A 24,347-nucleotide genomic window follows, 5' to 3' on the forward strand; every position below is an offset into this window, starting at 1 on the left:
CTCTTTTCTTAAATACAGAAGTGACTTTATTATGGGTTTACATTGTAAAATAAAATTGTTTTCCAGAAAACTAAAATATAAAACAACTTGATAATAGAACATGATAGCTAATTATTTACAAACTCACTTTAAAAACTCAAAATTGATGATTGTGCCATTTTCCCCTACATCTAATTAATTCTCTTAGATCCGAAAATCTTTGATTATGTTTTCTCCTGCATGAACTATTAATACAAAGTTTTCTCATTAAAATATAATTTGCTCAGGAAAATCACAACATAAATTTGCTTTTTATAAGCTGAATATATATTACACAGATTTGAAAAATACATGTTTGATATTCCCAACATTCCGTATTAGGCAGTGGTATCCATCAGATTTGCTCTGACAGTTGTTTCTTAAAAGTCTTTTAATTCTTGTTTTGTGTTCTCTCTGCATAGAGGGAGAAATGACAACCCTTCCCCCTCATCTCTCTGCTCCAGAAAGACTTCGAAATGACAACAACCAAAATGATACACTACTGAGGGGAAAAGCCCACTTAAATTGATAGGTTCCAAATTCACTAACTCATCTATTTCAGACTAATTTTAGGTGTGACTAGTTCATAAATGATAATCTTTTCATGCAAAATGTGTCCTGTTTACAATTTCTTTAAAACTTAATGCTGTAAACATGAAAAATACACAGCGTTTGTAATAGGTTCAGATAGAATAATTGAGTAAATTCCCCCCTTTGCCCCATTAAATTACACATTAACTTACACTGCATAATGGGGTGATGAATCTGGTGCTCTTTTGTAAAGGAAAAAGGTATTTTTTAGATGAGCTTGTTTTTTTGAAGACTGTTAGGGAAAGGAATAAGAAGTCAACACAGTGGCACTTCCAGTTTCCTTTTTTGGCCCCGCCACAGAAAAGATGGATGTAGTAAGAAAGTCGGAGAGAGAGGGTGTGTTCCAGGGAGAGGGAAGGGGACCTAGTAGTCGTCAGCTAAAAAAGAGAAGAAGAAAAATGATTTTTTTTTTTTTTTAAAGAAAAAAATTTTAAATAGAATGAAAGTTCTAGATTCAAAGAGTGATTAATTCTTACTTTCAATGGTAAGAATACAGGTACTAGCTGCAGATCCTTTGCTGTTCACTGCTTTACACATATACTCTCCTTCATCTTCTGGGAAAGTTTCTGGTAAATAAAGGCAATAAGTTTCTCCTCTTTCAATATATTGATAGTCTTCTCCATCCTGCAATATTTCTCCTTCAAACCACCATGTAATTTCTGGTTTGGGTTCTCCTGTTACTTTAACAGTAAATCTAACTGGCTCACTGTCTACAACCGATGTGTTTCTTAGAGGCTTCTTAAACCACGGAGCTCCTGATCTGGTTTGCTCTTCATCTTCAATGGTAGACCCATTCATGGTGCTGCCGTCTTCTTCCTCCTCCTCTTCTCGTTTCTGTATTAAAATAAATACATTCAGGTTGGCATTTATACTGTAGTCATGTTTTCAGGACAGTGATTTAGTAATAGCATTTGGAGGTAGATATATTTTCCCCCCAAGTAAAGAACATGTAAGTGTGCTTACTATAAAGTGTTTTACATTAACATTTCACTGATTTGAAAGCTATTAAAATGTATTTTTAATCCCTCTTAAATTTCATTGTTTTTCAGAAATCATTGGAAAAGAAAGGATATGAAAGCCTGGTACCTTTTGTAGTGCTGCATCAATTTCCTTTTGTTCAAACTGCATGCGTAGGAACTTTTGCTCTTCAATTCTTCTTTGTTCTTCTTCTTCTCTTGCTTTAGCCATACGTTCAAATCTAGCTTTCATATTCACTTTATGAGTAAATGGAGCCTCACTTTTTTTTGCAGGCTTAATATCAACATCTTCCTCCTTTACAAAAAGGGGCCAAGAGTAAGAATTGTTTACTTTCTAAAAACCAACAAGAACTAAAATGTTAATAGTTTCAAAGATGCATAGGCACAAGAAAATTAACATGTTTGGGTTATGCCATTTACTACACTGCAGACTATCCCCCAGTTTAGGAAAGATGAAAGTTCACTTGTGAAATACTCTTTAGCAGTTGAAATTGTTCTCCCAGTGTAAATATCACACATTGTCTCTGGAGTCCTAGTGTATTTTATTTGCCCAACCAAATCTCAGTGCTTGTTATTAGTACTGAGTAAAGAAAAGGATGAGGAAATCATACACTATTAACAGTTATTAAAATACTTTCATAAGAGTCTCCACATAACTCTTTACCCTACTACATAGAAGAGAAATGCAGTTTTGTTACTTCCCATTTGATGATTTCTTCCTCACCCTTTTTTTTAAATGAGATGAATTCCATCCAGTAAATAATTTATTAATAAGCAATGGCAAAGAAGAATGTTTACAGGTAGAATAAAATAGGAAGACAACTGTTGAAAGAGGCAATGACTGAAACGTGGGGAAACTGAGGAAATACAGTTCTGAGTCAATTTATTTAGGGGTAAGAGTTGGAAGCCATGAAAATAAAGGGGTAATGTAAGTAGCATTTGAACTGTCAGGTAGTGCGTCTGTAAAACCAATTTGGTGATGAGAAGGTCACTCGCCTTTGAGGGCAGTTTTAGTAGAATGGGGTCTTGTGAGTACAGTTAACCCATGGTTTCAAAAATACCTTGGTTGTAGTTGACTCTTGGTCTCTAAACTACTTAGACTCTTGTGAGTTGATCTAGAAATCTCACCATTTGTATTTCAAAGTACTATGAGGAACTTACTTCCAGATATCCTATGCAACCAAATAAAATTTTGAAATAATCTATAAAATAATTGGCCTGTATAAGAAAAACAACTGGTTCATCAATGTTTTATAGTTTGGTGTTGCACCACAGCTCCAATGAATGTAGAAGTTAAAAGTAAGTTGGGCTGTTTTCCTGGTTCTCCTGAATCCAGTTTTTATTTGATGCTGGAAAATGCTGGGCTATCAGACATAATTAGAGACTTGATGGGTACATTCTGTTGTTCATGCCATTATTTAGCCTTCAGTTGATAAACATACCAGACTACCATTATTGCTAATGAATTTTATTAATATGATTGTTTCTTGTTATATTTAAAAGATAGGGTAAAAATACATGTTAATGGTCTGCTTGTTTAACAAGCAAACTAATAAACAAGTTTTATCTCAACAGACCTCTGAGATTTACATGGAAAGAAAAATGGACCTCTTTGTTCACACTGAATATTTAATGTTATTCTTTGTTTAACAAATCTTCGAGATAGTGTATTTCAACAACTACTATTCTGACTAAATCCCTCCCTCTTAATAAGTTGCCTTCTAGATTTTTGTATAAAGGTTTGTGTAAACTCATAAATTTTACTTAAGTGGTTACCTAAAACCTGCCTTTAGAAAATAAATTTTAAGTAAAAGTTAACTTGGAGAAAGTTTATGAATAGTCTTACAGTTATTAAGTACAGTTGCCTTTCCTTGAATCCCTGTAAAGCCAGGTTAGAAGTTTTAACAGGAAATGGATCTACTGAGAATTAGGTTATAAATGGAATGATCTTTGTTCTTTAGGTGCATTCTTCGTAGGGTATTGGTACTCCCAGCATGTCGCACAGAGTCGGACACGACTGAAGCGACTTAGCAGCAGCAGCATGTGGATATTACAGGCAATACAATTAAGCAGTGAATTTGGGATAGAAGAAAGTAAAGAATGGTTCTGGAGAATCTAGAAAATCAAACACTATTAGGCAGTTAAGTGATTTATGTACCAAATGTTGGTACAGTTAAGGGCTACAGGAGCTGGGATGGAATTCTTAGATTAGGTAAGTTTACATGAATGAGTTAGGCCTTGAAAGATGTCCGGAATATAAAGAGAAGGTATTTTCTAAAGAAGGAAACCTGAAACGATCAGATAGAAGGGACAAGTCCTACCCTGGAAGTTGACTATACTCTGCCAAAACTATGCTAGTATAATATTTCAGTGACCCTTAGTTTATTGAGATAAGAATGTCAGGTTCCTCACAGAAAACTCAACTCGGGACATCCTCATGGGTTAGAGAGTCAGCCAGGTCCTAATCTTATGTCCTTTTATACAAGAGAGCCAGTAACAGCATTAAAGCAAGAAACCACCAGCATCATTTCTTTTATTCTTACCTACAAATTTTATAGGGCTAGGTATGACTGCTCGGAGGTTTCACTACATTTAACCAGAAATGAAGGGGGGCAATTGCATCCTGATTTAAATTCTTTACCTTCTGTGATTTATCTCTAAGGAATCAACTGATCTTGTGGCCCATCCATCTACTGAATGTTCGTGTTTTCCAGGATTTTATTGATCTGACAACTATTAACCCTTTCAAAATGGCTTTATCTACATCTGTACTTTTCAAATAGTATCCAGAAAAGTTACAATCTTTAGCTCCCTGCCTCTTAACTGAGCTCAATACCTGTTTCAGACTGACATTACTTGTCCAAATATAGCTCAAACTTCACAGGTCCAAAACAATTTGTTCATCCACCCCTCCTCTCCAGACTTTGTGAATTCTCTGTATCTAGTTTCCCAAGTAATCTTGAAGAAATGTTCGCCTTCTCAGCAACCACCTGTCTGTAACTCAGTTTTTCTCCCTTGCCCCCAACTTCATTACCTTGTCCCAGTTCATCCTCCACGACCCCAGGATTCTTTAAGCTAGCTTTTTATACTCTGTCCTAAAACTTTGATTACTAACATTGTTCCTAAATCATAGTGCCTGCAAGGTTAAAAAGGCCCTTCAGTTAACAACTAGTTCTACAACCTTTTATCCTATCACCTATAATTGAAACTATTTTCCACTTCACCATGTGACTTGACTTCCCAGTCATTATTTTACACCCCTACACCTGTTAGATGATTCTAAACACATTTGAGCCAGGACTCATGCAGGTTTATTTGCCAATGTAGCCCCGGTGTCCAGAACAGTCCCTGGGATTTAGTAGGCTTTCAAATAATTTTTTAATGCATGAATCCAAAACCATCTTTAGCTTCAACATGATCATGCAATGAAGATGCCTATTTGATAATATCATTCCATGTTTTAAAAATCCCTTCGGTGCACCCCAATAAAGTCGTTCAACATGGCATCTAAGATGGTCATCTTGCTGGTGCTTGTGTCTTCATTACCTTGTGCTGTGCTCGCATTCTCCCTGTCTCAATGAAATTGCTTATAGTTCTGGAGTTTGCCCATAGTTTCATCATTTTTATTCAACAATCTCTGAATGCCCTCCCAGATTCTCAAATTTGTATTATAGTTGAATATTTGGTGAGAATGAATTTTTAGAAGAGTATGTGTTAGATACAACAAAATGGCAATTCTGACAATAAGCTTTCCAGATCTTATTTAAACCAATATTCATATCATGGAACTAGTCCTTAAACTGGAAGGGACATTATGGTCATCTAGTGAGTACCTCCTAATTTTACATGTGAAAGTGAAGTCACTCAGTCCTGTCTGACTGTCTGACCCCATGGACTGTAGCCTATCAGGCTCCTCAGTCCATGCAATTTTCCCAGCAAGAGTACTGGAGTGGGTTGCCAGAGGTACTTCAAATTCACATCACCTGAATTTTTATTTAGCCTCTGATTCTGAATGGTTTAGCATGACTGAGCAGATCTCATAGGCTTTGTTGGCCTCATCTTTAAGTAGGTATAAAAAATCCCTAGAGTTTAACTCAAATATACACTGGTTCCTACTGATTCAAAGTAAAAACTTGTGCCAATAAATATTTACTTTTGAGCTATTTTTGCTAGAGTGAACCATTTGATGTTCACTATAGGCTCTCATTCTCTCTGTTCCAAAGTCATTTTGGAATAATACTAGAATAGCGAAATCTGTGATTTTGCTCTTTATTAATTCCCAGATTATTATATACTCTGATGGTTAACTGTAAGTACCAACACTTATTTCAAAGTCATTGTTATTTCTGTTAAATTCATCATCATCATTGTGTTACAACTTAAATATAAAACTATATATATATACCTCATGAAAGTTTTCTGCTTCTCTCTCTTTAATTTCAAGGTCAATCGCTCTTCTTCTTGCTCGTTCTTCTTCTATCTTTTTCTGAATTTCTTTTTCAGACAATTGTCCAATTTTTTCAAACTTGCTTTTTAAATTTTTAGCTTGAATAGAACCACTCCTTTTCAATTTGATTAATTCTTCATATTCCCTGCTCAGTTCAAAGGTTTCATTTTCTTCCTCTTCCTACAAAACAAGATTTTTATATATTAAATGCCATAAAATTAGTTTGTACTTAAGTTATCCAGAAAGTTCACTATTTCTTATTTGAAACCAAAACTAAATAAGTAACTTTTCCCCTAAACACTATGCCTAAATTTACTAATTAAAAGTAGTGCTACAAATTTAAGACTTCAGATAACATCTTACTTTATTTAAAATACTACTTAACTAGAGACTATGGCTGAAAAGCTCATTAATATTCCATTATAACCTGCTAAAACAAATATGCATATGAGGATTAACTTTTATGAGAAATTGTAGAAAAATCTTTTAGGGGGAGGTAAATTAAATTTTTAAAAATCACTGGGCTAAGAGAAGTTCTAATTCTGACTCTGATACTGTGTGGCCTTTTGCCTGGTCTCAGTCCACTGGACATGATTTCTTCATCTATATAGAGCCACAGTATCTCTAAAAATTACTCCTGCCTTTGATTTGATGATAGTCAAATATCAATACTCTAAATTAAGCATTTCTACAGATACACTGTGATAAAATCCTTACATTTTGCTACATATCACTTGTATTCTCTCTATTCTGCCAAGAAAGATAAGGACTCAGTGAAAATCAGGCTCCAGATCTTTATACCATTGTATCTTGAATACTTTTTATTCAAGTTTTCCCTTTGCTTTTCACAAAATATTGTATATTTCACAAATATAAAGTATTTGTATACTTCTTACACTAAATCCTAATGGAGTAGAATATTCCAGGTATTCCTGGTACACTTTTCCTAGGGAAGACAGAGTTCCAAGCAGAGAAATAAAAAGGTGGGACTGGAGTTTGGGTAGGGGCGAATGGTATGCAGGGAGAGTTACAGTGGATGATGTTGACATGAGGCTTAATTTTTTGATTCAACAAAAGGAGAAAAAGTTTATTCCTCATACTACCTCCACATTTTGGTCTATCTGGGTGAAAATGAGCAACTCCTAAAATAGAAATTAAGTTATGACATTGTATCATATCATAGTGGTTCCCAGGTAACTGATCAAAGTTAATGGTTGACTAATCAGTTACAATCTGAGTAATCTTGAAATTGGCTTTCTACTTGATTGAAAACTCCCAGACATAGCAGAGTAGCACCAGAATGTCCGACAATTAACTTGCCATATATTAATTAGATTACTTCTCAATAGTATACTAAAATTCTAGTTTTACCTCATTTTTCTAGACAGACAATTCATTTTCAGCTTCCTTTATAAAATAAATCCTATTACTTTTTTTTTAATTCCAAGGCTAGACCTTGCAGTATTTTCCTGTAGCATATTCATTATATTTTCTTATTAACTATATATACAGCATTTGTGGTCTCTTGGTCGATTTGAGCAAGGAAGTAAATATCCCTACAGGTCAATTGCTCCAACCCGTGACAGAGTCAGCTTCTAAGAGACTGCAACCTCTGTGAAGGAACCCACTCAGTTCCTAGATCAGGGGCTGGCAAGAAGTCCCCCCAGAGTCAGTTAAACATGCCATTACACTACCAATCCTACTTGAGTTGGGGTGCTTGCCTCACCCCAAGCAATGGGGTTGTGCATGCATCCTAGACTGCTGCTTGTGTTGCTGCTGTGGCCTGTTGCCCACCCAGAAGCCTAAAGTGACAGTAGAATGCTGGCCTCCTCCCTCACTCTCCCCTCTAACTGCTTGGCCAGCCAGATGGAGCAAAGAGGTGTCCAGGGGTAGGAAGAAGGTTAAACAGGGTTTTGCAGCATCAGGAGGTAGAAGAGGTGCCAAGAGCCCACCATGGATACAAGCAGAGAGACATCATGAGGAGTGGTTGAGGCAAGGCTCCAAGACTCTAGTGCAGGCTCCACTGTCCAACTGCTTTTATTTATAACACGGAGATTCAAAGATAAACATCGAAATTTCAGAGACAACCTCAGAACACTAAGTCCTAAGTGTGACCCTCTGAGTCGGGGGTCCTATGTGGGCACAAGGTGCATGCCCATGAAGCTGCCCCTGTAGAGTCTATAATACAGGCATACCTTAAGAATATGGTGAATTCAATTCTAGACCATCATAATAAACATCTTAATAAAGTGAGTCACATGAATTTTTTGGTTTCCCAGTGCATACACTATACTATAGTCTATTAAGTGTGCAATAGCATTATGTCTAAACAAAGTACATAACTTGAAAACATTGCTAATAAATGCTAATCTGAGCCTTCAGTGAGTCGTAATCTTTTTGCTGTTGGATATTCTTGCCTCAGTGTTGATGGCTGCTGACTGATCAGAGTGGTAATTGCTGAAGGCTGGAGTGGCTGTGGCAATTTCTTAAAATAAGACAACAATGAAGTGTGCTGCAACAATTGACTGTTTCTTTTGTGAATCGTGTCTCTAGCTTACAATGCTCTTTGATAATCGTTTTGCCCACAGAATTTTTTTCAAAATTTGAGTCAATCTAAAAACTGCTAGTACTTTATCAACTAAGTTTATTCAATATTCTAAACCCTTTGTCGTCATTTTAACAATTTTCACAGCACCTTCACCAGGAGTAGCTTCCATCTAAAGAAACCACTTTCTTTGCTCACCCATATGAAGCAACTCCTCATTCATTAAAGTTTCATCATGAGATTTCAGCAATTCATTCCTGTCCTCAGAGACCACTTCTAATTCGTGTTCCCTTGCTGTTTCCACATCTACAGTCACTTCCTTCACTGATCTTGAACCCCTCAGAGTCATCCATGGAGTTGAAATCAACTTTTTCTAAACTCTTCTGAATTTGATGTTTTGACTTCTTTCTTCCCACGAATCATGAATATTCGTAATGGCACCTGGAATGTTGAATCCTTTTCAGAAGATTTTCAATTGGTTTTGTCCATATTCATTGGAGAAATCACCATGAGCTCAGTTCAGCTCAGTCGTGTCCGACTCTGCAACCCCATGGACTGCAGCACGCCAGGCTTCCCTGTCCATCACCAACTCCCGGAACCTACTCAAACTCATGTCCGTCGCTTTGGTGATGCCATTCAACCATCTCTTCCTCTGTTGTCACCCTTCTCCTCCCGCCTTCAGTCTTTCCCAGCATCAAGGTCTTTTCCAATGAGTCGGTTCTTCACATCAGGTGGCCAAAGTACTGGAGTTTCAGCTTCAGCATCAGTCCTTCCAAATAATATTCAGGACTGATTTCCTTTAGGATTGACTTGATGGATCTCCTTGCAGTCCAAGGGATTCTCAAGAGTCTTCTCCAACATCACAGATCAAAAGCATCAATTCTTTGGCACTCAGCTTTCTTTATACTCCACATCTCACATCCATACACGACTACTGGAAACACCATAGCTTTGACTAGATGGACCTTTGTTGGTAAAGTAATGTCTCTGCTTTTTAATATGCTGTCTAGGTTGGTCATAGCTTTCCTTCCAAGGAGCAAACACCTTTTAATTTCATGGCTGCAGTCACCATCTGAAGTGATTTTGGAGCCCCCAAAAATAACGTCTGACACTGTTTCCCCATCTATTTGCCATGAAGTGATGGAACCGGATACCATGATCTTTGTTCACTGAATGTTGAGTTCTAACTCAACTTTTTCACTCTCCTCTTTCACTTTCATCAAGAGGCTCTTTAGTTCTTCCCTTTCTGCCATAAGGGTGTTGTCATCTGCATATCTGAGGTTATTGATATTTTTCCCAGCAAACTTGATTCCAGCTTGTGCTTCATCCAGCCCAGCATTTCACATGATGTACTCTGCATATAAGTTAAATAAGCAGGGTGACAATATATAGCCTTGACATACTCCTTTCCTGATTTGGAACCAGTCTGTTGTTCCATGTCCAGTTCTAACTATTGCTTCTTGACCTGCATATAGACTTCTCAGGAGACAGGTCAGGTGGTCTGGTATGCCCATCTCTTTCAGAATTTTCCACAGTTTATTGTGATCCACATAATCAAAGGCTTTAGCATAGTCAATAAAGCAGAAGTAGATGTTTTTCTGGAATTCTCTTGCTTTTTTGATGATCCAGCAAATGTTGGCAATTTGATCTCTGGTTCCTCTGCCTTTTCTAAATCCAGCTTGAACATCTGGAATTTCATGGTTCACATACTGTTGAAGCCTGGCTTGGAGAATTTTGAGCATTACTTTACTGGCGTGTGAGATAAGTGCAATTGTGCGGTAGTTTGAACATTCTTTGGCATTGCCTTTCTTTGGGATTGGAATGAAAACTGACCTTTTCCAGTCCTGTGGCCACTGCTGAGTTTTCCAGATTTGCTGGCATATTGAGAGCAGCACTTTCACAGCATCATCTTTTAGGATTTGAAATAGCTCAACTGGAATTCCATCACCTCCACTAGCTTTGTTCATAGTTATGCTTCCTAAGGCCCACTTGACTTCACATTCCAGGATGTCTGGCTCTAGGTGAGTGATCACCCCATTGTGATTATCTGGGTCATGAAGATCTCTTTTGTACAAAATGAAGCAGGTCAAAGGCTAACAGAGTTTTGCCAAGAGAACACACTGGTCATTGCAAACACCCTCTTCCAACAACACAAGAGAAGACTCTACACATGGACATCACCAGATGGTCAATACTGAAATCATATTGATTATGTTCTTTGCAGCCAAAGATGGAGAAGCTCTATACAGTCAGCAAAAACAAGACTGGGATCTGACTGTGGCTCAGAACATAAACTCCCTATTGCCAAATTCAGACTTAAACTGAAGAAAGTAGTGAAAACCATTAGACCATTCAGATATGACCTAAATCAAATCCCTTACGATTATACAGTGGAAGTAACAAATTGATTCAAGGGATTAGATCTGATAGAGTGCCTGAAGAACTATGGATGGAGGTTCGTGAGACTGTACAGGAGGCAGGGATCAAGACCATCCCCAAGAAAGAGAAATGCAGAAAGGCAAATTGGTTGTCTGACAAGGCCTTACTGAGAAAAGAAGAGACGCAGAAGGCAAAGGAGAAAAGGTAAGATATACCTATTTGAATGTAGAGTTCCAAAGAATAGCAAGGAGAGGTAAGAAAGCCTTCCTCAGTGATCAATGCAAAGAAGTAGAGGAAAACAATAGAATGAGAAAGACTAGAGATCGCTTCAAGAAAAGTAGAGATAGCAAGGAACATTTCATGCAAAGATGAGCACAATAAAGGACAGAAAATGCTATGGACATAACAGAAGCAGAAGATATTAAGAGGTGGCAAGAATACACAGAACTATAAAAAAAAAAAACAGAAAAGATCATGGCAGCTGAAGCCTTACAAAATTTATTTCTTCAATAATAAGACTTGAAAGTAGAAATTACTGCTTGGCCTACCTATGGGCTGCAGAATGGATGTTGTGCCAGTAGGCATGAAAACAACATTAATGTCATCACACATCTACCAGGTGCACTGTCAATGAGCAATAATATTTTGAAAGGAATCTTTTTTTCTGAGCAGTAGGTCTTAACAACAGGCTTAATATTCAGTAAACAATGTTGTCAACAGGTGTGCTATCATCTAGGCTTCATTGTTCCATTTATAGGGCATAGGAAGAGTAGATTTAGCATAATTCTTAAGGGTCCTAGGATTTTCAGAATGGTAAATGAGTACTGGTTTCAACTTAAAGTCACCAGCTATTTTAGCCCCTAACAAGAGAGTCAGCTTGTCCTTCGAAGCTTCAAAGCCAGGCAATGACTTCTCCTCTCTAGCTAAGGAAGTCCTAGATGGCATCCTCTTCCAATATAAGCCTGTTTGCCTATATCAAAAATCTAATTTTTAGTGTAGCCACCTTCATTAATTATCTTTGATCTTCTGGATAACTTGCTGCAGCCTCTACAACAGCACTTGCTGATTCACCTTGCACTCGTTATGTTATGGAGATGGTTTCTTTTCCTTAAACTTCAAGAACCAACCTCTACTAGCTTCAGACTTTTCTTCTGCAGTTTCTTCATCTGTCACTCTTCATAGAATTGAAGAGAGTTAGGGCTTTGCCCTGGATTAGGCTTTGGCTTAAGGGAATGTTGTGGTTCATTTGGCCTTTTATCCAGACCACTAAAACTTTCTCCATGACAGTAAGGCTGTTCAACTTCGCTATCATTCATGTGTTCACTGGAATAGCACTTTTAATTTCCTGCAATAATTTTTCCTTTGCATTCACATCTTGGTTAACCATTTGGCACAAGAGGTCTAGATTTCAGCCTATCTCAGCTTTCAACATGCATTCCTAAGTAAGCTTAATCATTTCTAGCTTTTAAAGTGAGACAAGTCACTTCTCAACCAAGCATAAAGTGAAAGTCATGAGACTCTCACTTGAACACTTAGAGGCCATTAATTGGCCTACTTTCAGTACTTTTGTGTAATGAAATAGGCCCAAGGAGAGGGGAAGCCAGTAAGTGGCCCAGTCAGAACATAATACATATATCAATTAAGTTCATCATCTGATATGGGTGCAGTTTGTGGTGGCCCAAACAATTACAATAGTAACAACAAAGGTCACTGATCACACACCACTATAACATATATAATAATAATGAAAAAGTCTGAAATATTGCGAGAAGTACCAAAATGTTATACAGAGACACAAAGTGAGCAAATGTTGGAAAAATGGGTCCACTGACTTGCTCCATGCAGGGTTGCCACATACTTAATTTGTTAAAAAACACAGTATCTGTAAAGTGCAATCAAGTGAAGCACAATGAAATGGAGTATGCCTGTAAAATGATTCAGAGACTTGTAAACTGATGTTCCTATTAGCATCCATGGTACTCTTGTAGGTTTTTCTTATTTTGATGATCAGTTTAATTCTGTTTCAAGGAAAATAAGTATAAATGGGTATGTTAAGCACTCTGGAACAACAGTTCTCAATCATGGTGTAATCACACACAACTGTGAGGTATATAGGAAGAACTATTTACTTAAGTATTGATGTGATATCTCAGTCACTTGGAATTATATATTTTTCAGACTAGCAAGCAGGAGTAGAGTTATAGCAGGCTGGAAAGGTACACTCAACTATGCTAAAACTTATCCAAGTGCCTCATAGGAGTGTCCTTTATGTGAATAATAATACTTAGAAAGTTATTATAAGGTAATGTATGTGAAATACTTAGATTAATAAATATTTGTGGGATATAAATGGATATTTCTTAAAATCTTACCTCTCCCATTTCTTGTCTCAGTTGTTCAAATTCCTGTTTTTCCATCTCTAGTTTATGTTTCCGCTCCTCCTCTGTTCGTCGTCTTTCTTCTTCCATTTTTTGTTTTAATAATTCTTCAAAATTAATTTCCAGTTTTCCCGGTATAAGAGATTCTTGAGAGATTGTTTTATACATCTCTGGGGTGTCATCATCTACTACCTATTTAAAATAATTATTTTATCACTTTTGCCAGAATTATACATACTAAAAAGGGAATATCTCTTGAATAGAAAGATTTCACATTGAACTAAAAACCAAAAATTCTCTTTAAAAATATAAAACAAACAAGGAATAATTATTAGAAAACATAAGACTAAAGTATTTTGTAGTAACAGAGAAACTGGTGACTATCTAGTCTCCATTCCAATGAATACAGATAAATACTCTGACTTTTACTATGAGTAATTTGAATTAGGGGCTTCCCAGTGGCACAGTGGTAAAAGAATCCACCTGCCAATGCAGGAGATGCAAGAGATGAGGGTTCAATCCCCTGGATGGGGAAGACCCCTGGAGGAGGAGACGGCAACTCACTCCAGTATTCTTGCCTGGAGACTCCCATGGACAGAGGAGCCTGGCAGGCTACAGTCCATAGCATCACAAAGAGTCGGACCCAACTGAGAGACCGAGCACACAATTTGAATTAGACATTAAGATGCTCTAGCAACAACAAAAATTTTCATTAAAAAAGTTTAAAAGATATTCTAATATTGGGAAAACTTTTTAATTGGATTAAAAATGAACCCCAGGACTTCCCTGGTGGTCCAGTGGCTGGGACTCCATGCTCCCAATGTGAGGGGCCTACCTAGGTTTGATTCATGGTCAGGGAACTAGATCCCACATGCCATAACTGAAATCACACATGCTACAACAAAGAGCAAAGATCTCACATGCCCTAACTAGCTCTTGGCACAGTCAAATAAATAAATTTTTTAAAAAGTAAAATGAACCTCAATTCTGGTAATTAAAGTAGAGGGTTTCAGTTAAATCATGGTTTTAACTGAATGAGTTATCATTATGATCCCTTCATAATCAGGCAATAATCACTTAATGCTGTGATTTTATTCTACTGATTTATTTTCTGTCAGGCTAATTAAGAATAAATAATAGTTAATACTTATAACTGCCTAAGCACTTTACATGTATTGACTTATTTTTCTATAACCATATGAAGTAGGTGTTATTAATATCCCCATTTAATAGATGAGGAAACTAAGGCAATAAAAAGTAACTTGTCCAAAGTCAATACAAATACTATATGGAAAAGGTAAGATCCAAAACTTTAGAAGTCTAACAACATTATAAATAACTACCTTTTCGTAATTTTATAAATTACATGTCTAACTGCCATTTAGTTGCGATTTAGTTGCAACTGTGGACAAGTTACATAGCCTCTAGATCTGAATTTCCTTATCTGCGACAACTTTCATTGAATTGTCAGGAGAATCACATAAAGTTTTGAAACACTGCAGTGTGCCTGACACCACAGTAAGCTCCCAAATAGCAGTTTTATTATTACAATATCATTGTATTCAGGCAGTCTCTAAACTGCAAATAAAAACTCTGCTTTTAAGTCACTGACTTGCATAAGTCACTTACACTTTGCATGACAAGAATTTACCTAATTCTATTCCCTGAAAGTACATACATAAACCTCTCATTTAAATTATGTCCCTGTGGTTGAACTAGACACTTGAATAAGAAAAAACAAATGTAATTATTTATTTGTTCCAAGTTTTATAAATGACAGGCTTTACCACAAAACCAGTTCAACTCAGAAACAATATTTACATAGTTTTACAATCTACATATTACCCCCCAAATTTTTTAATAATATATGAGCTACTTGAGCTATAATATGGACTGATGCTGAAGCTGAAGCTCCAGGATTTTGGTCATCTGATCCAAACAGATGACTCATTGGAAAAGTCCCTGATGCTGGGAAAGATTGAGGGCAGAAGGAGAAGAGGGCATCAGAGGATGAGATGGCTGGATGGCATCACCGATGCAGTGAACATGAACTTGGGCAAACTCCTGGAGATGGTGAGGGACAGGGAGACCTGGTGTGCTGCAGTCCATGGGGTCGCAGAGTCGGACACAACTTGGGCAACTGAACAACAACAATGAAATGACAATACTTGGTCCTAGACAAGAAAACCACATAAAAAAAGGAAAAAGTTTCTCGTTCCTAATATAGAAATGTCTCTAGGAAACTAGAGTTTTGGTTTAATGACATTTTCCTTCCCTGCACTTTTTGCACTTTTCTCACTAGTACATCATGATAAAAGACAGTTTTGGCCTAAAAATCTGCCCCAGGCCAGGACTAGATTTCTTAATCTTCACAGCTACTTCTCAGCTAGCACTTCTGAACCAGCTTGTTCTCTAAAAATTAAGTGCTTTCACAATTTTGTAGGGGTGCTTTCACAATGTTTATAGGGTTTCTGTGTAGAAACCTTTTGTGAATCAAGGATTACCTAATAATATACATAAAAGTTTTTTTTTTCCATAAGAGCTAAGTCTTAGATTTTATTTTTTTATTTTTTTATTTTATTTTTATTTATTTATTTATTTATTATTTTACTTTACAATTCTGTATTGGTTTTGCCATACATTGATATGAATCTACCACGGGTGTACATGCGTTCCCAAACATGAATCCCCCTCCCACCCATAAAAGTTTTAGTATCACTTATTCCACAAGCATTTTAGGAAGTTTGTTACACTAGAATGCATCGTGCCATGTACTCAGTGTGGTCTCAGCCTCACTGAGTGAGGAAGGCAGTCACAAGCAACAAGAATACGGCACTACTGCTACGCTGGGGGAACACAAAATGCTTTAAGAGTACATGAAAGGAACCCTTTCTGGAACTTGTACTATCAGGAAAGGCTTCCAGAAGAAATGGAATATATTAATAGGAGAGAGCAGAGCACAGGGAAAGGAGAGGGATAATGTGTTTCATACAGTATTTATGAAGTTCCAGAGATCAGAGCATAGCATTGTGAAGAAATGGAAAGAAATTTAGTATGTCTGGAACAAACATGGCAGATTAACGAAGAATCAAGAAATGAAATGAGAAAATACTAGGGCAAGATTGTAAAGAAATTTGTTTTAAAATTGTAGTGTTTGGATTTTTGCTTTTTTGGAAGTAGAAAAATTTTAAGCAAAGTAGTAACATAATCAAACTCACATTTTCCTTTAAAGAACAGTTCAGTTGCTCAGTCATGTCCGATTCTTTTTGACCCCATGGACTGCATGCAGCATGCCAGGCCTCCTGTCCATCACCAACTCCCAGAGTTCACACCAACTCATGTCCATCACCAACTCATGTCCATCACATCGGTGATGCCATCCAACCATCTCATCTTCTGTTGTCCCGTCTTCTCCCACCTTCAATCTTTCGCAGCAATAGGGTCTTTTCAAATGAGTCAGCTCTATTCATCAGTTGGCCAAAGTATTGGAGTTTCACCTTCAACATCAGTCCTTCCAATGAACACTCAGGACTGATTTGCTTTAGGATGGACTGGGTGGATCTCCTTGAAGTCCAAGGGACTCTCAAGAGTCTTCTCCAACACCACAGTTCAAAAGCATCAATTCTTCAGTGCTCAGCTTTCTTTACAGTCCAACTTTCACATCCATACATGACTAATGGAAAAACCATTGCTGACAAAGTAACATCTCTGTTTTTTAATATGCTGTCTAGGTTGGTCATAAGTTTCCTGCCAAGGAGTAAGCTTCTTTTAATTTCATGGCTGCAGTCATCATCTGCAGTGATTTTGGAGCCCCCCAAAATAAAGTCTGCCACTGTTTCCCCATCTATCTGCCATGAAGTGATGGGACTTGATGCCATGATCTTAGTTTTCTGAATGTTGAGTTTTAAGCCAACTTTTTCACTCTCCTCTTTACTTTCATCAAGAGGCTCTTTAGTTCTTCCCTGCCATAGGGGTGTTGTCATCTGCATATCTGGGGTTATTGATATTTCTCCTGGCAATCTTGATTCCAGCTTGTGCTTCATCCAGCCCAGCATTTCACATGACGTACTCTGCATATAAGTTAAATAAGCAGGATGACAGTATACAGCCTTGACGTACTCCTTTTCCTATTTGGAACCAGTCTGTTGTTCCATGTCCAGTTCTAACTGTTGCTTCCTGACCTGCATACAGGTTTCTCAAGAGGCAGGTCAGGTGGTCTGGTATGCCCATCTCTTTCAGAATTTTCCAGTTTATTGTGATCCACACAGTCAAAGGCTTTGGCATAATCAATAAGACAGAAATAGATGTTTTTCTGGAATTCTCTTGCTTTTTTGATGATCCAATATATGTTGGCAATTTGATCTCTGGTTCCTCTGCCTTTTCTAAATCCAGCTTGAAATCTGGAAGTTCACAGTTCACGTACTGTTGAAGCCTAGCTTGGAGAATTTTGAGCATTACTTAGCTAGTGTGTAAGATGAGTGCACTCCCTGAGTGAACTCCCGGAGTTGGTGATGGACAGGGAGGCCTGGCATGCTGCGATTCATGGGGTTGCAAAGAGTCGGACACAACTGAGCGACTGAACTGAACTGAAGATGAGTGCAACTGTGCAATAGTTTGAGCATTCTTTGGCATTGCCTTTCTTTGGGATTGGAATGAAAACTGACCTTTTCCAGTCTTGTGGCCACTGCTGAGTTTTAGAAATTTGCAGGCATATTGAGTGCAGCACTTTCACAGCATCATCTTTTAGGATTTGAAATAGCTCAACAGGAATTCCATCACCTCCACTAGCTTTGTTCATAGTGATGCTTCCTAAGGCCCACTTAACTTAACATTCCAGGATGTCTGGCTCTAGGTGAGTGATCACATCATCATGATTATCTGGGTCATGAAGATCTTTTTTGTACAGTTTTTCTGTGTATTCTTGCCACCTCTTCTTAATATCTTCTGCTTCTGTTAGGTCCCTACCATTCTGTCCTTTATTGAGCCCATCTTTGCATGAAATGTTCCCTTGGTATCTCTAATTTTCTTGAAGCGATCTCTAGTCTTTCCCATTCTATTGTTTTCCTCTACTTCTTTGCACTGATCACTGAGGAAGGCTTTCTTATCCCTCCTCACTATTCTTTGGAACTCTGCATTCAAATGGGTATATCTTTCCTTTTCTCCTTTGCTTTTTGCTTCTCTTCTTTTCACAGCTATTTGTAAGGCCTCCCCAGACAGCCATTTTGCTTTTTTGCATTTCCTTTTCTTGGGGATGGTCTTGATCCCTGTCTCCTGTACAATGTCATGAACCTCCATCCATTGTTTCATTAGGAGAATTCTCCTGGCTTTATGGGCTTCCCTGGTAGCTCAGACGGTAAAAAGTCTGCCTGCAGTGTGGGAGACCTGGGTTCTATCCCTGGGTCAGGAAGATCTCCTGGAGAAGGAAATGGCAACCCACTCCAGTATTCTTGCCTGGAAAATCCCATGGATAGAGGATCCTGGCAGGCTACAGTCCAGGGGTTGCAATGAGTTGGACACAACTGAGTGACTTCACTTTCTTTCTTTCTTTCCTGGCTTTATAGGAAAGAATAGATTATAGGCAACAAAGCAAATTAATTAGGAGTTGGCCTGAGGCAAGTGGTAACAGTGACCTGCATTATAGTAGTAACAGTAGAAAGTGCTGGGAAAGATTGAAGTCAAAAGGAGAAGAGGGTGGCAGAGGATGAGATGGTTAGATAGCATCACTGACTCAATGGACATGAATCTAAGCAAACTCTGGGAGATGGTGAAGGGTAGGGAAGGCTGGTGTGCTACAGTCCAGAGTCTCAATGAGTCATACATAACATAGCAACTAAACAACAGTGGGAAATGGGGGAATTTTAATAGTGATATACAGGAAATGAGATTTAGTGAGTGACTGGATACGAGGCACAAATGAGAGGTGAACTGCTTAAGGTTCTCAGGTCTGATTTAAGCATCTGTGTGTATAATGATGTTTTTCTGGAACTCTCTTGCTTTTTCCATGATCCAGAGGATGTTGGCAATTTGATCTCTGGTTCCTCTGCCTTTTCTAATACCAGCTTGAACATCTGGGAGTTCATGGTTCACGTATTGCTGAAGCCTGGCTTAGAGAATTTTAAGCATTACTTTACTAGCGTGTGCTGCTGTTTCTGCTGCTAAGTCGCTTCAGTCGTGTCCAACTCTGTGCGACCCCATAGATGGCAGCCCACCAGGCTCCCCCGTCCCTGGGATTCTCCAGGCAAGAACACGAATGGGTTGCCATTTCCTTCTCCAATGCATGAAAGTGAAAAGTGAAAGTGAAGTCACTCAGTCGTGTCCGACTCTTAGCGACGCCATGGACTGCAGCCTACCAGGCTCCTCCGTCCATGAGATTTTCCAGGCAAGAGTACTGGAGTGGGGTGCCACTGCCTTCTCCGCTAGCGTGTGAGATGAGTGCAATTGTGCAGTAGTTTGAGCATTCTTTGGCATTGCCTTTCTTTTATTTATTTATTTATTTATTTTTACTTTACAATTCTGTCTTGGTTTTGCCATACATTGACATGAATCCGCCACGGGTGTACATGCGTTCCCAAACATGAACCCCCCTCCCACCCCCTTCCCCACAACATCTCTCTGGGTCATCCCCGCGTACCAGCCCCAAGCGTGCCATATCCTGCATCGGACATAGACTGGCAATTCGATTCTTACATGATATTATACATGTTTCAATGCCATTCTCCCAAATCATCTCACCCTCTCCCTCTCCCACTGAGTCCAAAAGTCCGCTATACACATCTGTGTCTTTTTTGCTGTCCTGCATACAGGGTCATCATTGCCATCTTTCTAAATTCCATATATATGTGTTAGTATACTGTATTGGTGTTTTTCTCTCTGGCTTACTTCACTCTGTATAATCGGCATCTTTGGGATTGGAATGAGGCCAAAAAACACTTGGAATATGTGTCTGAAGCTCACCCAGACATAGGAAGAAGACCAGGTCATGATATGACTGAAGCAAATGAAAATGTTTCAAGAAGGTTGTGCAGCATTCACATGTCAATATACTTAAAAATAGAGTTTGTCAGATAATTGTTTATTTACAAACATTAAAATGGTATAAGAAGTATAATTTTATAGCAGAGTTAAGTTGGGTAGCAATATCCAGAGTGATGATAAGCATTTTGGAGAGTTAAATAATTGTGATTAAATGGCTTTGGTCATTTAATGTATCCTGATGGGATGGAACTTGGAAAGAAAGGAGGGAAGGAAAGAAGGAGTGAGGAAGGGAAGAAGGAAATGCAGCTAGGGAGAAGAGAATGGAGAGAATGGAAGGGAAGGTGGGGGTAGGAACCCCCCTCCCTCCTAGCTTAGATACTTAGTTCTAGAAAACACACCTTCTCAGAGAAGGAAGATAATATATACTAGGCAGAGCAATTTAATCAGAACCTTTTCAACATGATACTGAAGCAAACATCTTTAACTGATAGTATTATGCCATAGGAGACTTTAAAAAACTTATATGCTGTCCCTACTTTTGGCACAACTTCCAGAAATAATAGGGTATTCCCCACAGTTGAATGCTTTCTCCTAACATACTCTAAAAAGCTGAATCCCAATGGCCACCTGTATTCACATTCTGTCTTACCATGCTTCTCCTTGCCTCAGCAAATGCTTTCTTTTCTTCCTCTATTCTTCTTCTGGCATCTTCTTCTGCTTTCCTTTTTTCATCTTCTCTCCTTTGTCTTTCTATTTCTTCAAAACTGAGCTTGAGTTTACCAGGGCGGTACCCTTTAAAAATGTTTTCTGTGTCTTGGTTTTCCTCCTCTTCATTTACCTAACCAACAAACAACTCATTATTAAGAACTGAGATTCATCAAAGACAGGAATGAATTATCAATCAAAAGGCACAGACTCAGTCACCTCACATAGGGGACCAAAATCTCCTTCCTTTATATGATTCAAAAAATATGAATCTAATATTTCATCTACTATTCTAATTAATATTAGATTAATATTCTAATTCTAGAATAATCTAATATTCAAAAATATGAATCTAATATGATTCAAAAAATCTAAGCTGGAAAAATTAGGGGTTATTTAAAAGTGTGTGTATGTACTTTCATTGAGGTTCAAGTATACACACACAGTCTCTCAGATAGTAAAGTCATTCTGTAATTTTCATGGATTTTTTTTTTTTACTATGAACTGTGGTAATTAAATGGGTAAAATATCTGGAGCTATTTTATATACAATTCAAATTTAATGATTTTATAATTAAAACTACTGAACTGATAATACAAATTAATTAGATACTCATTGAAATTTATGATTTAATTAATGATATTACTATGTCTTTTCACTAAATTGACCACCAGTGATACCTAAAATGTGTAGATATCCAACTATAACTGCCCAAAAGTAACAACATTTTCAAACAAAATATCTAGAAAATTAAAATTTTGGAGGTACAGTCCTTAGAACATCATTATTTAAAGTTGATCAAGAAAGTCTGAAAGCTTAAAAAATTATATATGTTCCATTCTTCGGTTCTTGCAATGAGATTTGGAATCAGTGTTTACTTATTTCAGTTTTATTTTTTGTTGGTAAATCTGTTACTATAATAGCAGTTAATGATTTTAAAGAGCTACTGGGAGTTCCCTGGTGGTCCAGTGGTTAGGACTCTACACCTCCATTGCAGGGTGCACAGGTTCAATCCTGGTCAAGGAACTAAGATCCTGCAAGCTCCACTTCATGGTCAAAAAAATAAAAATTAGAAAATAAAAATAAATAAAAATGATGCACTTCTTATATTCTAGATGCTAATTGCTTTCTGTGTTAACTCATTTAATGATTTAAGAAGTAGGCCCAATTATTTTCACCATTTTACAAATGAAGAAAGATATAGAGAGGTTAAATAACTTGTCCATGGATACACATTTAATAAATGTTAGATATACAAATCCAGGCAGTCCAGCTCCAAAGTCCATGTTCTTAACCACTTAGATTGTATACATTTATACACACGTATATGTTCACTATATGTGTGTGTGTGTGTGTGTGTGTGTATACACACATTGACACTAAGTGTATACTTATGATTAGACTTGAAAGTGTGCTGCACCATGCTATTAAACACACTGCAGGCTGAACTAACAAAGAGCTGAATAATTATTCTGCTGAATAAATATTTTGTATATTTACAACAATTTATAAAAATTTGGAGAATATTAGATAAAATATCCCAAAATGAAAACTAGAACATAATGTAGATGCATGTTATATATGGAATATATATACAGTTTCAAAATCAGACCCTTCTACATAGAAGATCTCCTTAAATTTATAGCAATGAACCTTTCCAAATCCAGCTACCTCCCTTAATATTGAATGCTTTACAGATAACATTTATATAATATTATACATATAATATAATTTATATAATATTGTAATATACATTATATATAATTATGTATTTTATAATTCTGTATTATAATCCATATATATAAATGTTACATATACATCAGTTTGTTTTACCATTTGCCGCCTTGCTTCTTCAAAAGCACGCCTCTCCTCTTCTAAACGTTTTCTTGCTTCCTCCTCAGCTTGCTTCCTTCGGTTTTCTTGTCTTTGTCTTTCCAGTTCTTCAAAAGTCAGTTTCAGTTTTCCAGAAGAAAGTGATTCTTTTTTTGCCTCACTTTCTGGTTCATTATCCTAAGAAAACATAATGAAAACCTACCCGTTAATCATAAAAGGATATGATTTGACTCAACTTAACTTTTTATTTGTTCTTAAAAAAAAATTACCATGACCAATGAAAGACACTTTGCTTCCTTGAGAGATCGGCGTTGTTCTTCACATCTTATTCTTTTATCTTCTTCATACTTGACCCTTTCCTTCTCTTCTTGTTCTTTTTCTATATCTTCAAAATTCTTTTTTATTTTTCCAGATGTTTTGTGTGATTTGACAGGTACCACTGTTACAAGCAGTGACTCATCTCCTTCCTAATTTATAAAATAGGTGATTAGCATATTTCTTCCAAATCAAAATTTAGATTCCACGGGACATTACTTACATCATTGGTGGATTTCATTACATTGCTATCAATGCTATGAAGAATAAAAATAGTTTTTACAGATTTCTATTAAATAGCTCTTTCTCTGAATTCATTGTACATTATGAATTAATCTTACTGAAATCCATTGCTGACAAGGTTCAAGAAGCATCCTTTTTCCTAGAAGATGGTGTTAATACAGTGTTCAGATAAAACCATGTGATATTATCTGAATTTCGCTATCATGCACTCATCCCACAAAAGGTAATGTGCATGTGAGCACACTCTCAATCAATTTGATGGTGGATAGATTCAGTGTAAACACACAAGAAAGCTTTCTGCATTTGGCTTTTCTCTCCATGTAAGTTTTTAAATACTTAATAAAACCAACATTTAGCGAGGAAAAAAAAAACTATTTCCAAATGATCTAGAAAATAGTTATATTATAGACAAAACTTTGGCATTTGGTCCTATTCACATATTCTTAAACTTGTTTTTGAAATTCATTTTAATTAGTTCTTTTACATCATCTATTACTGCCTCCGAACTTTTTTCAAAAACTAAGTGAAGAATTATAATTTGTAACACATGCCCCTGAAGTAAAACTGCTTCCAATTTATTTGTCTGTACTTCTAGGCACACGATCAAATTGATTGATCTATAACTTTGTATGTTAGAAGAGATCTAAAACTGTTGTGGTTGTTGAACATTCCTTCATGGTAATAGATACTGTACTCTCTGCTATTATGTAATAACCAAAACAAACTTTCAGGAACTCTGAGGAAAGAAGACAAATGATGAAAAGAAAACTGAGTTTTTCAACATTAGCTTTCGACAGTCTCAACTATTAGTAACAGTTCAAGAAATATATAGTCTTGGCAGAGTATTTCAAACTCAGACTTGTGCCTCCACTTGAACCATGAGAGCAAAAACATACTTTTCTCCAAAAACACTAAGCTATAGTGTTTGAAAGTGCAAAAGT

At 37.0% G+C, this 24,347-nt stretch overlaps 1 protein-coding gene across 9 annotated transcripts in view; it reads right to left on the reverse strand.

Moving 5' to 3' along the window:
* Window positions 1-3: 3 nt before the first annotated feature.
* The window catches only part of NEXN (nexilin F-actin binding protein), a 54,081-nt gene continuing 29,737 nt past the window's right edge, over window positions 4-24,347 (reverse strand). For 4 of the 9 annotated variants that reach the window (XM_040232519.1, XM_040232520.1, XM_040232516.1 and 1 more), the window contains 8 exons: window positions 23,118-23,315; window positions 22,849-23,025; window positions 20,960-21,148; window positions 13,330-13,527; window positions 5,992-6,213; window positions 1,696-1,881; window positions 1,086-1,443; window positions 874-986 (listed from right to left, as the gene is read on the reverse strand). In XM_040232519.1, coding sequence (XP_040088453.1) covers window positions 973-986; window positions 1,086-1,443; window positions 1,696-1,881; window positions 5,992-6,213; window positions 13,330-13,527; window positions 20,960-21,148; window positions 22,849-23,025; window positions 23,118-23,315 — 1,542 coding nt within the window. In that variant the 3' untranslated portion in view covers window positions 874-972. Of the gene's footprint in view, window positions 987-1,074; window positions 1,444-1,695; window positions 1,882-5,991; window positions 6,214-13,329; window positions 13,528-20,959; window positions 21,149-22,848; window positions 23,026-23,117; window positions 23,316-24,347 lie in introns of those variants that run through there. The other 5 variants (XM_040232522.1, XM_040232518.1, XM_040232521.1 and 2 more) reach the window with 3 other exon arrangements.

Source organism: Oryx dammah, unplaced genomic scaffold (genome assembly GCF_014754425.2).
Source record: "Oryx dammah isolate SB20612 unplaced genomic scaffold, SCBI_Odam_1.1 HiC_scaffold_28, whole genome shotgun sequence".
NCBI classification, from domain to species: Eukaryota; Metazoa; Chordata; class Mammalia; order Artiodactyla; family Bovidae; genus Oryx; species Oryx dammah.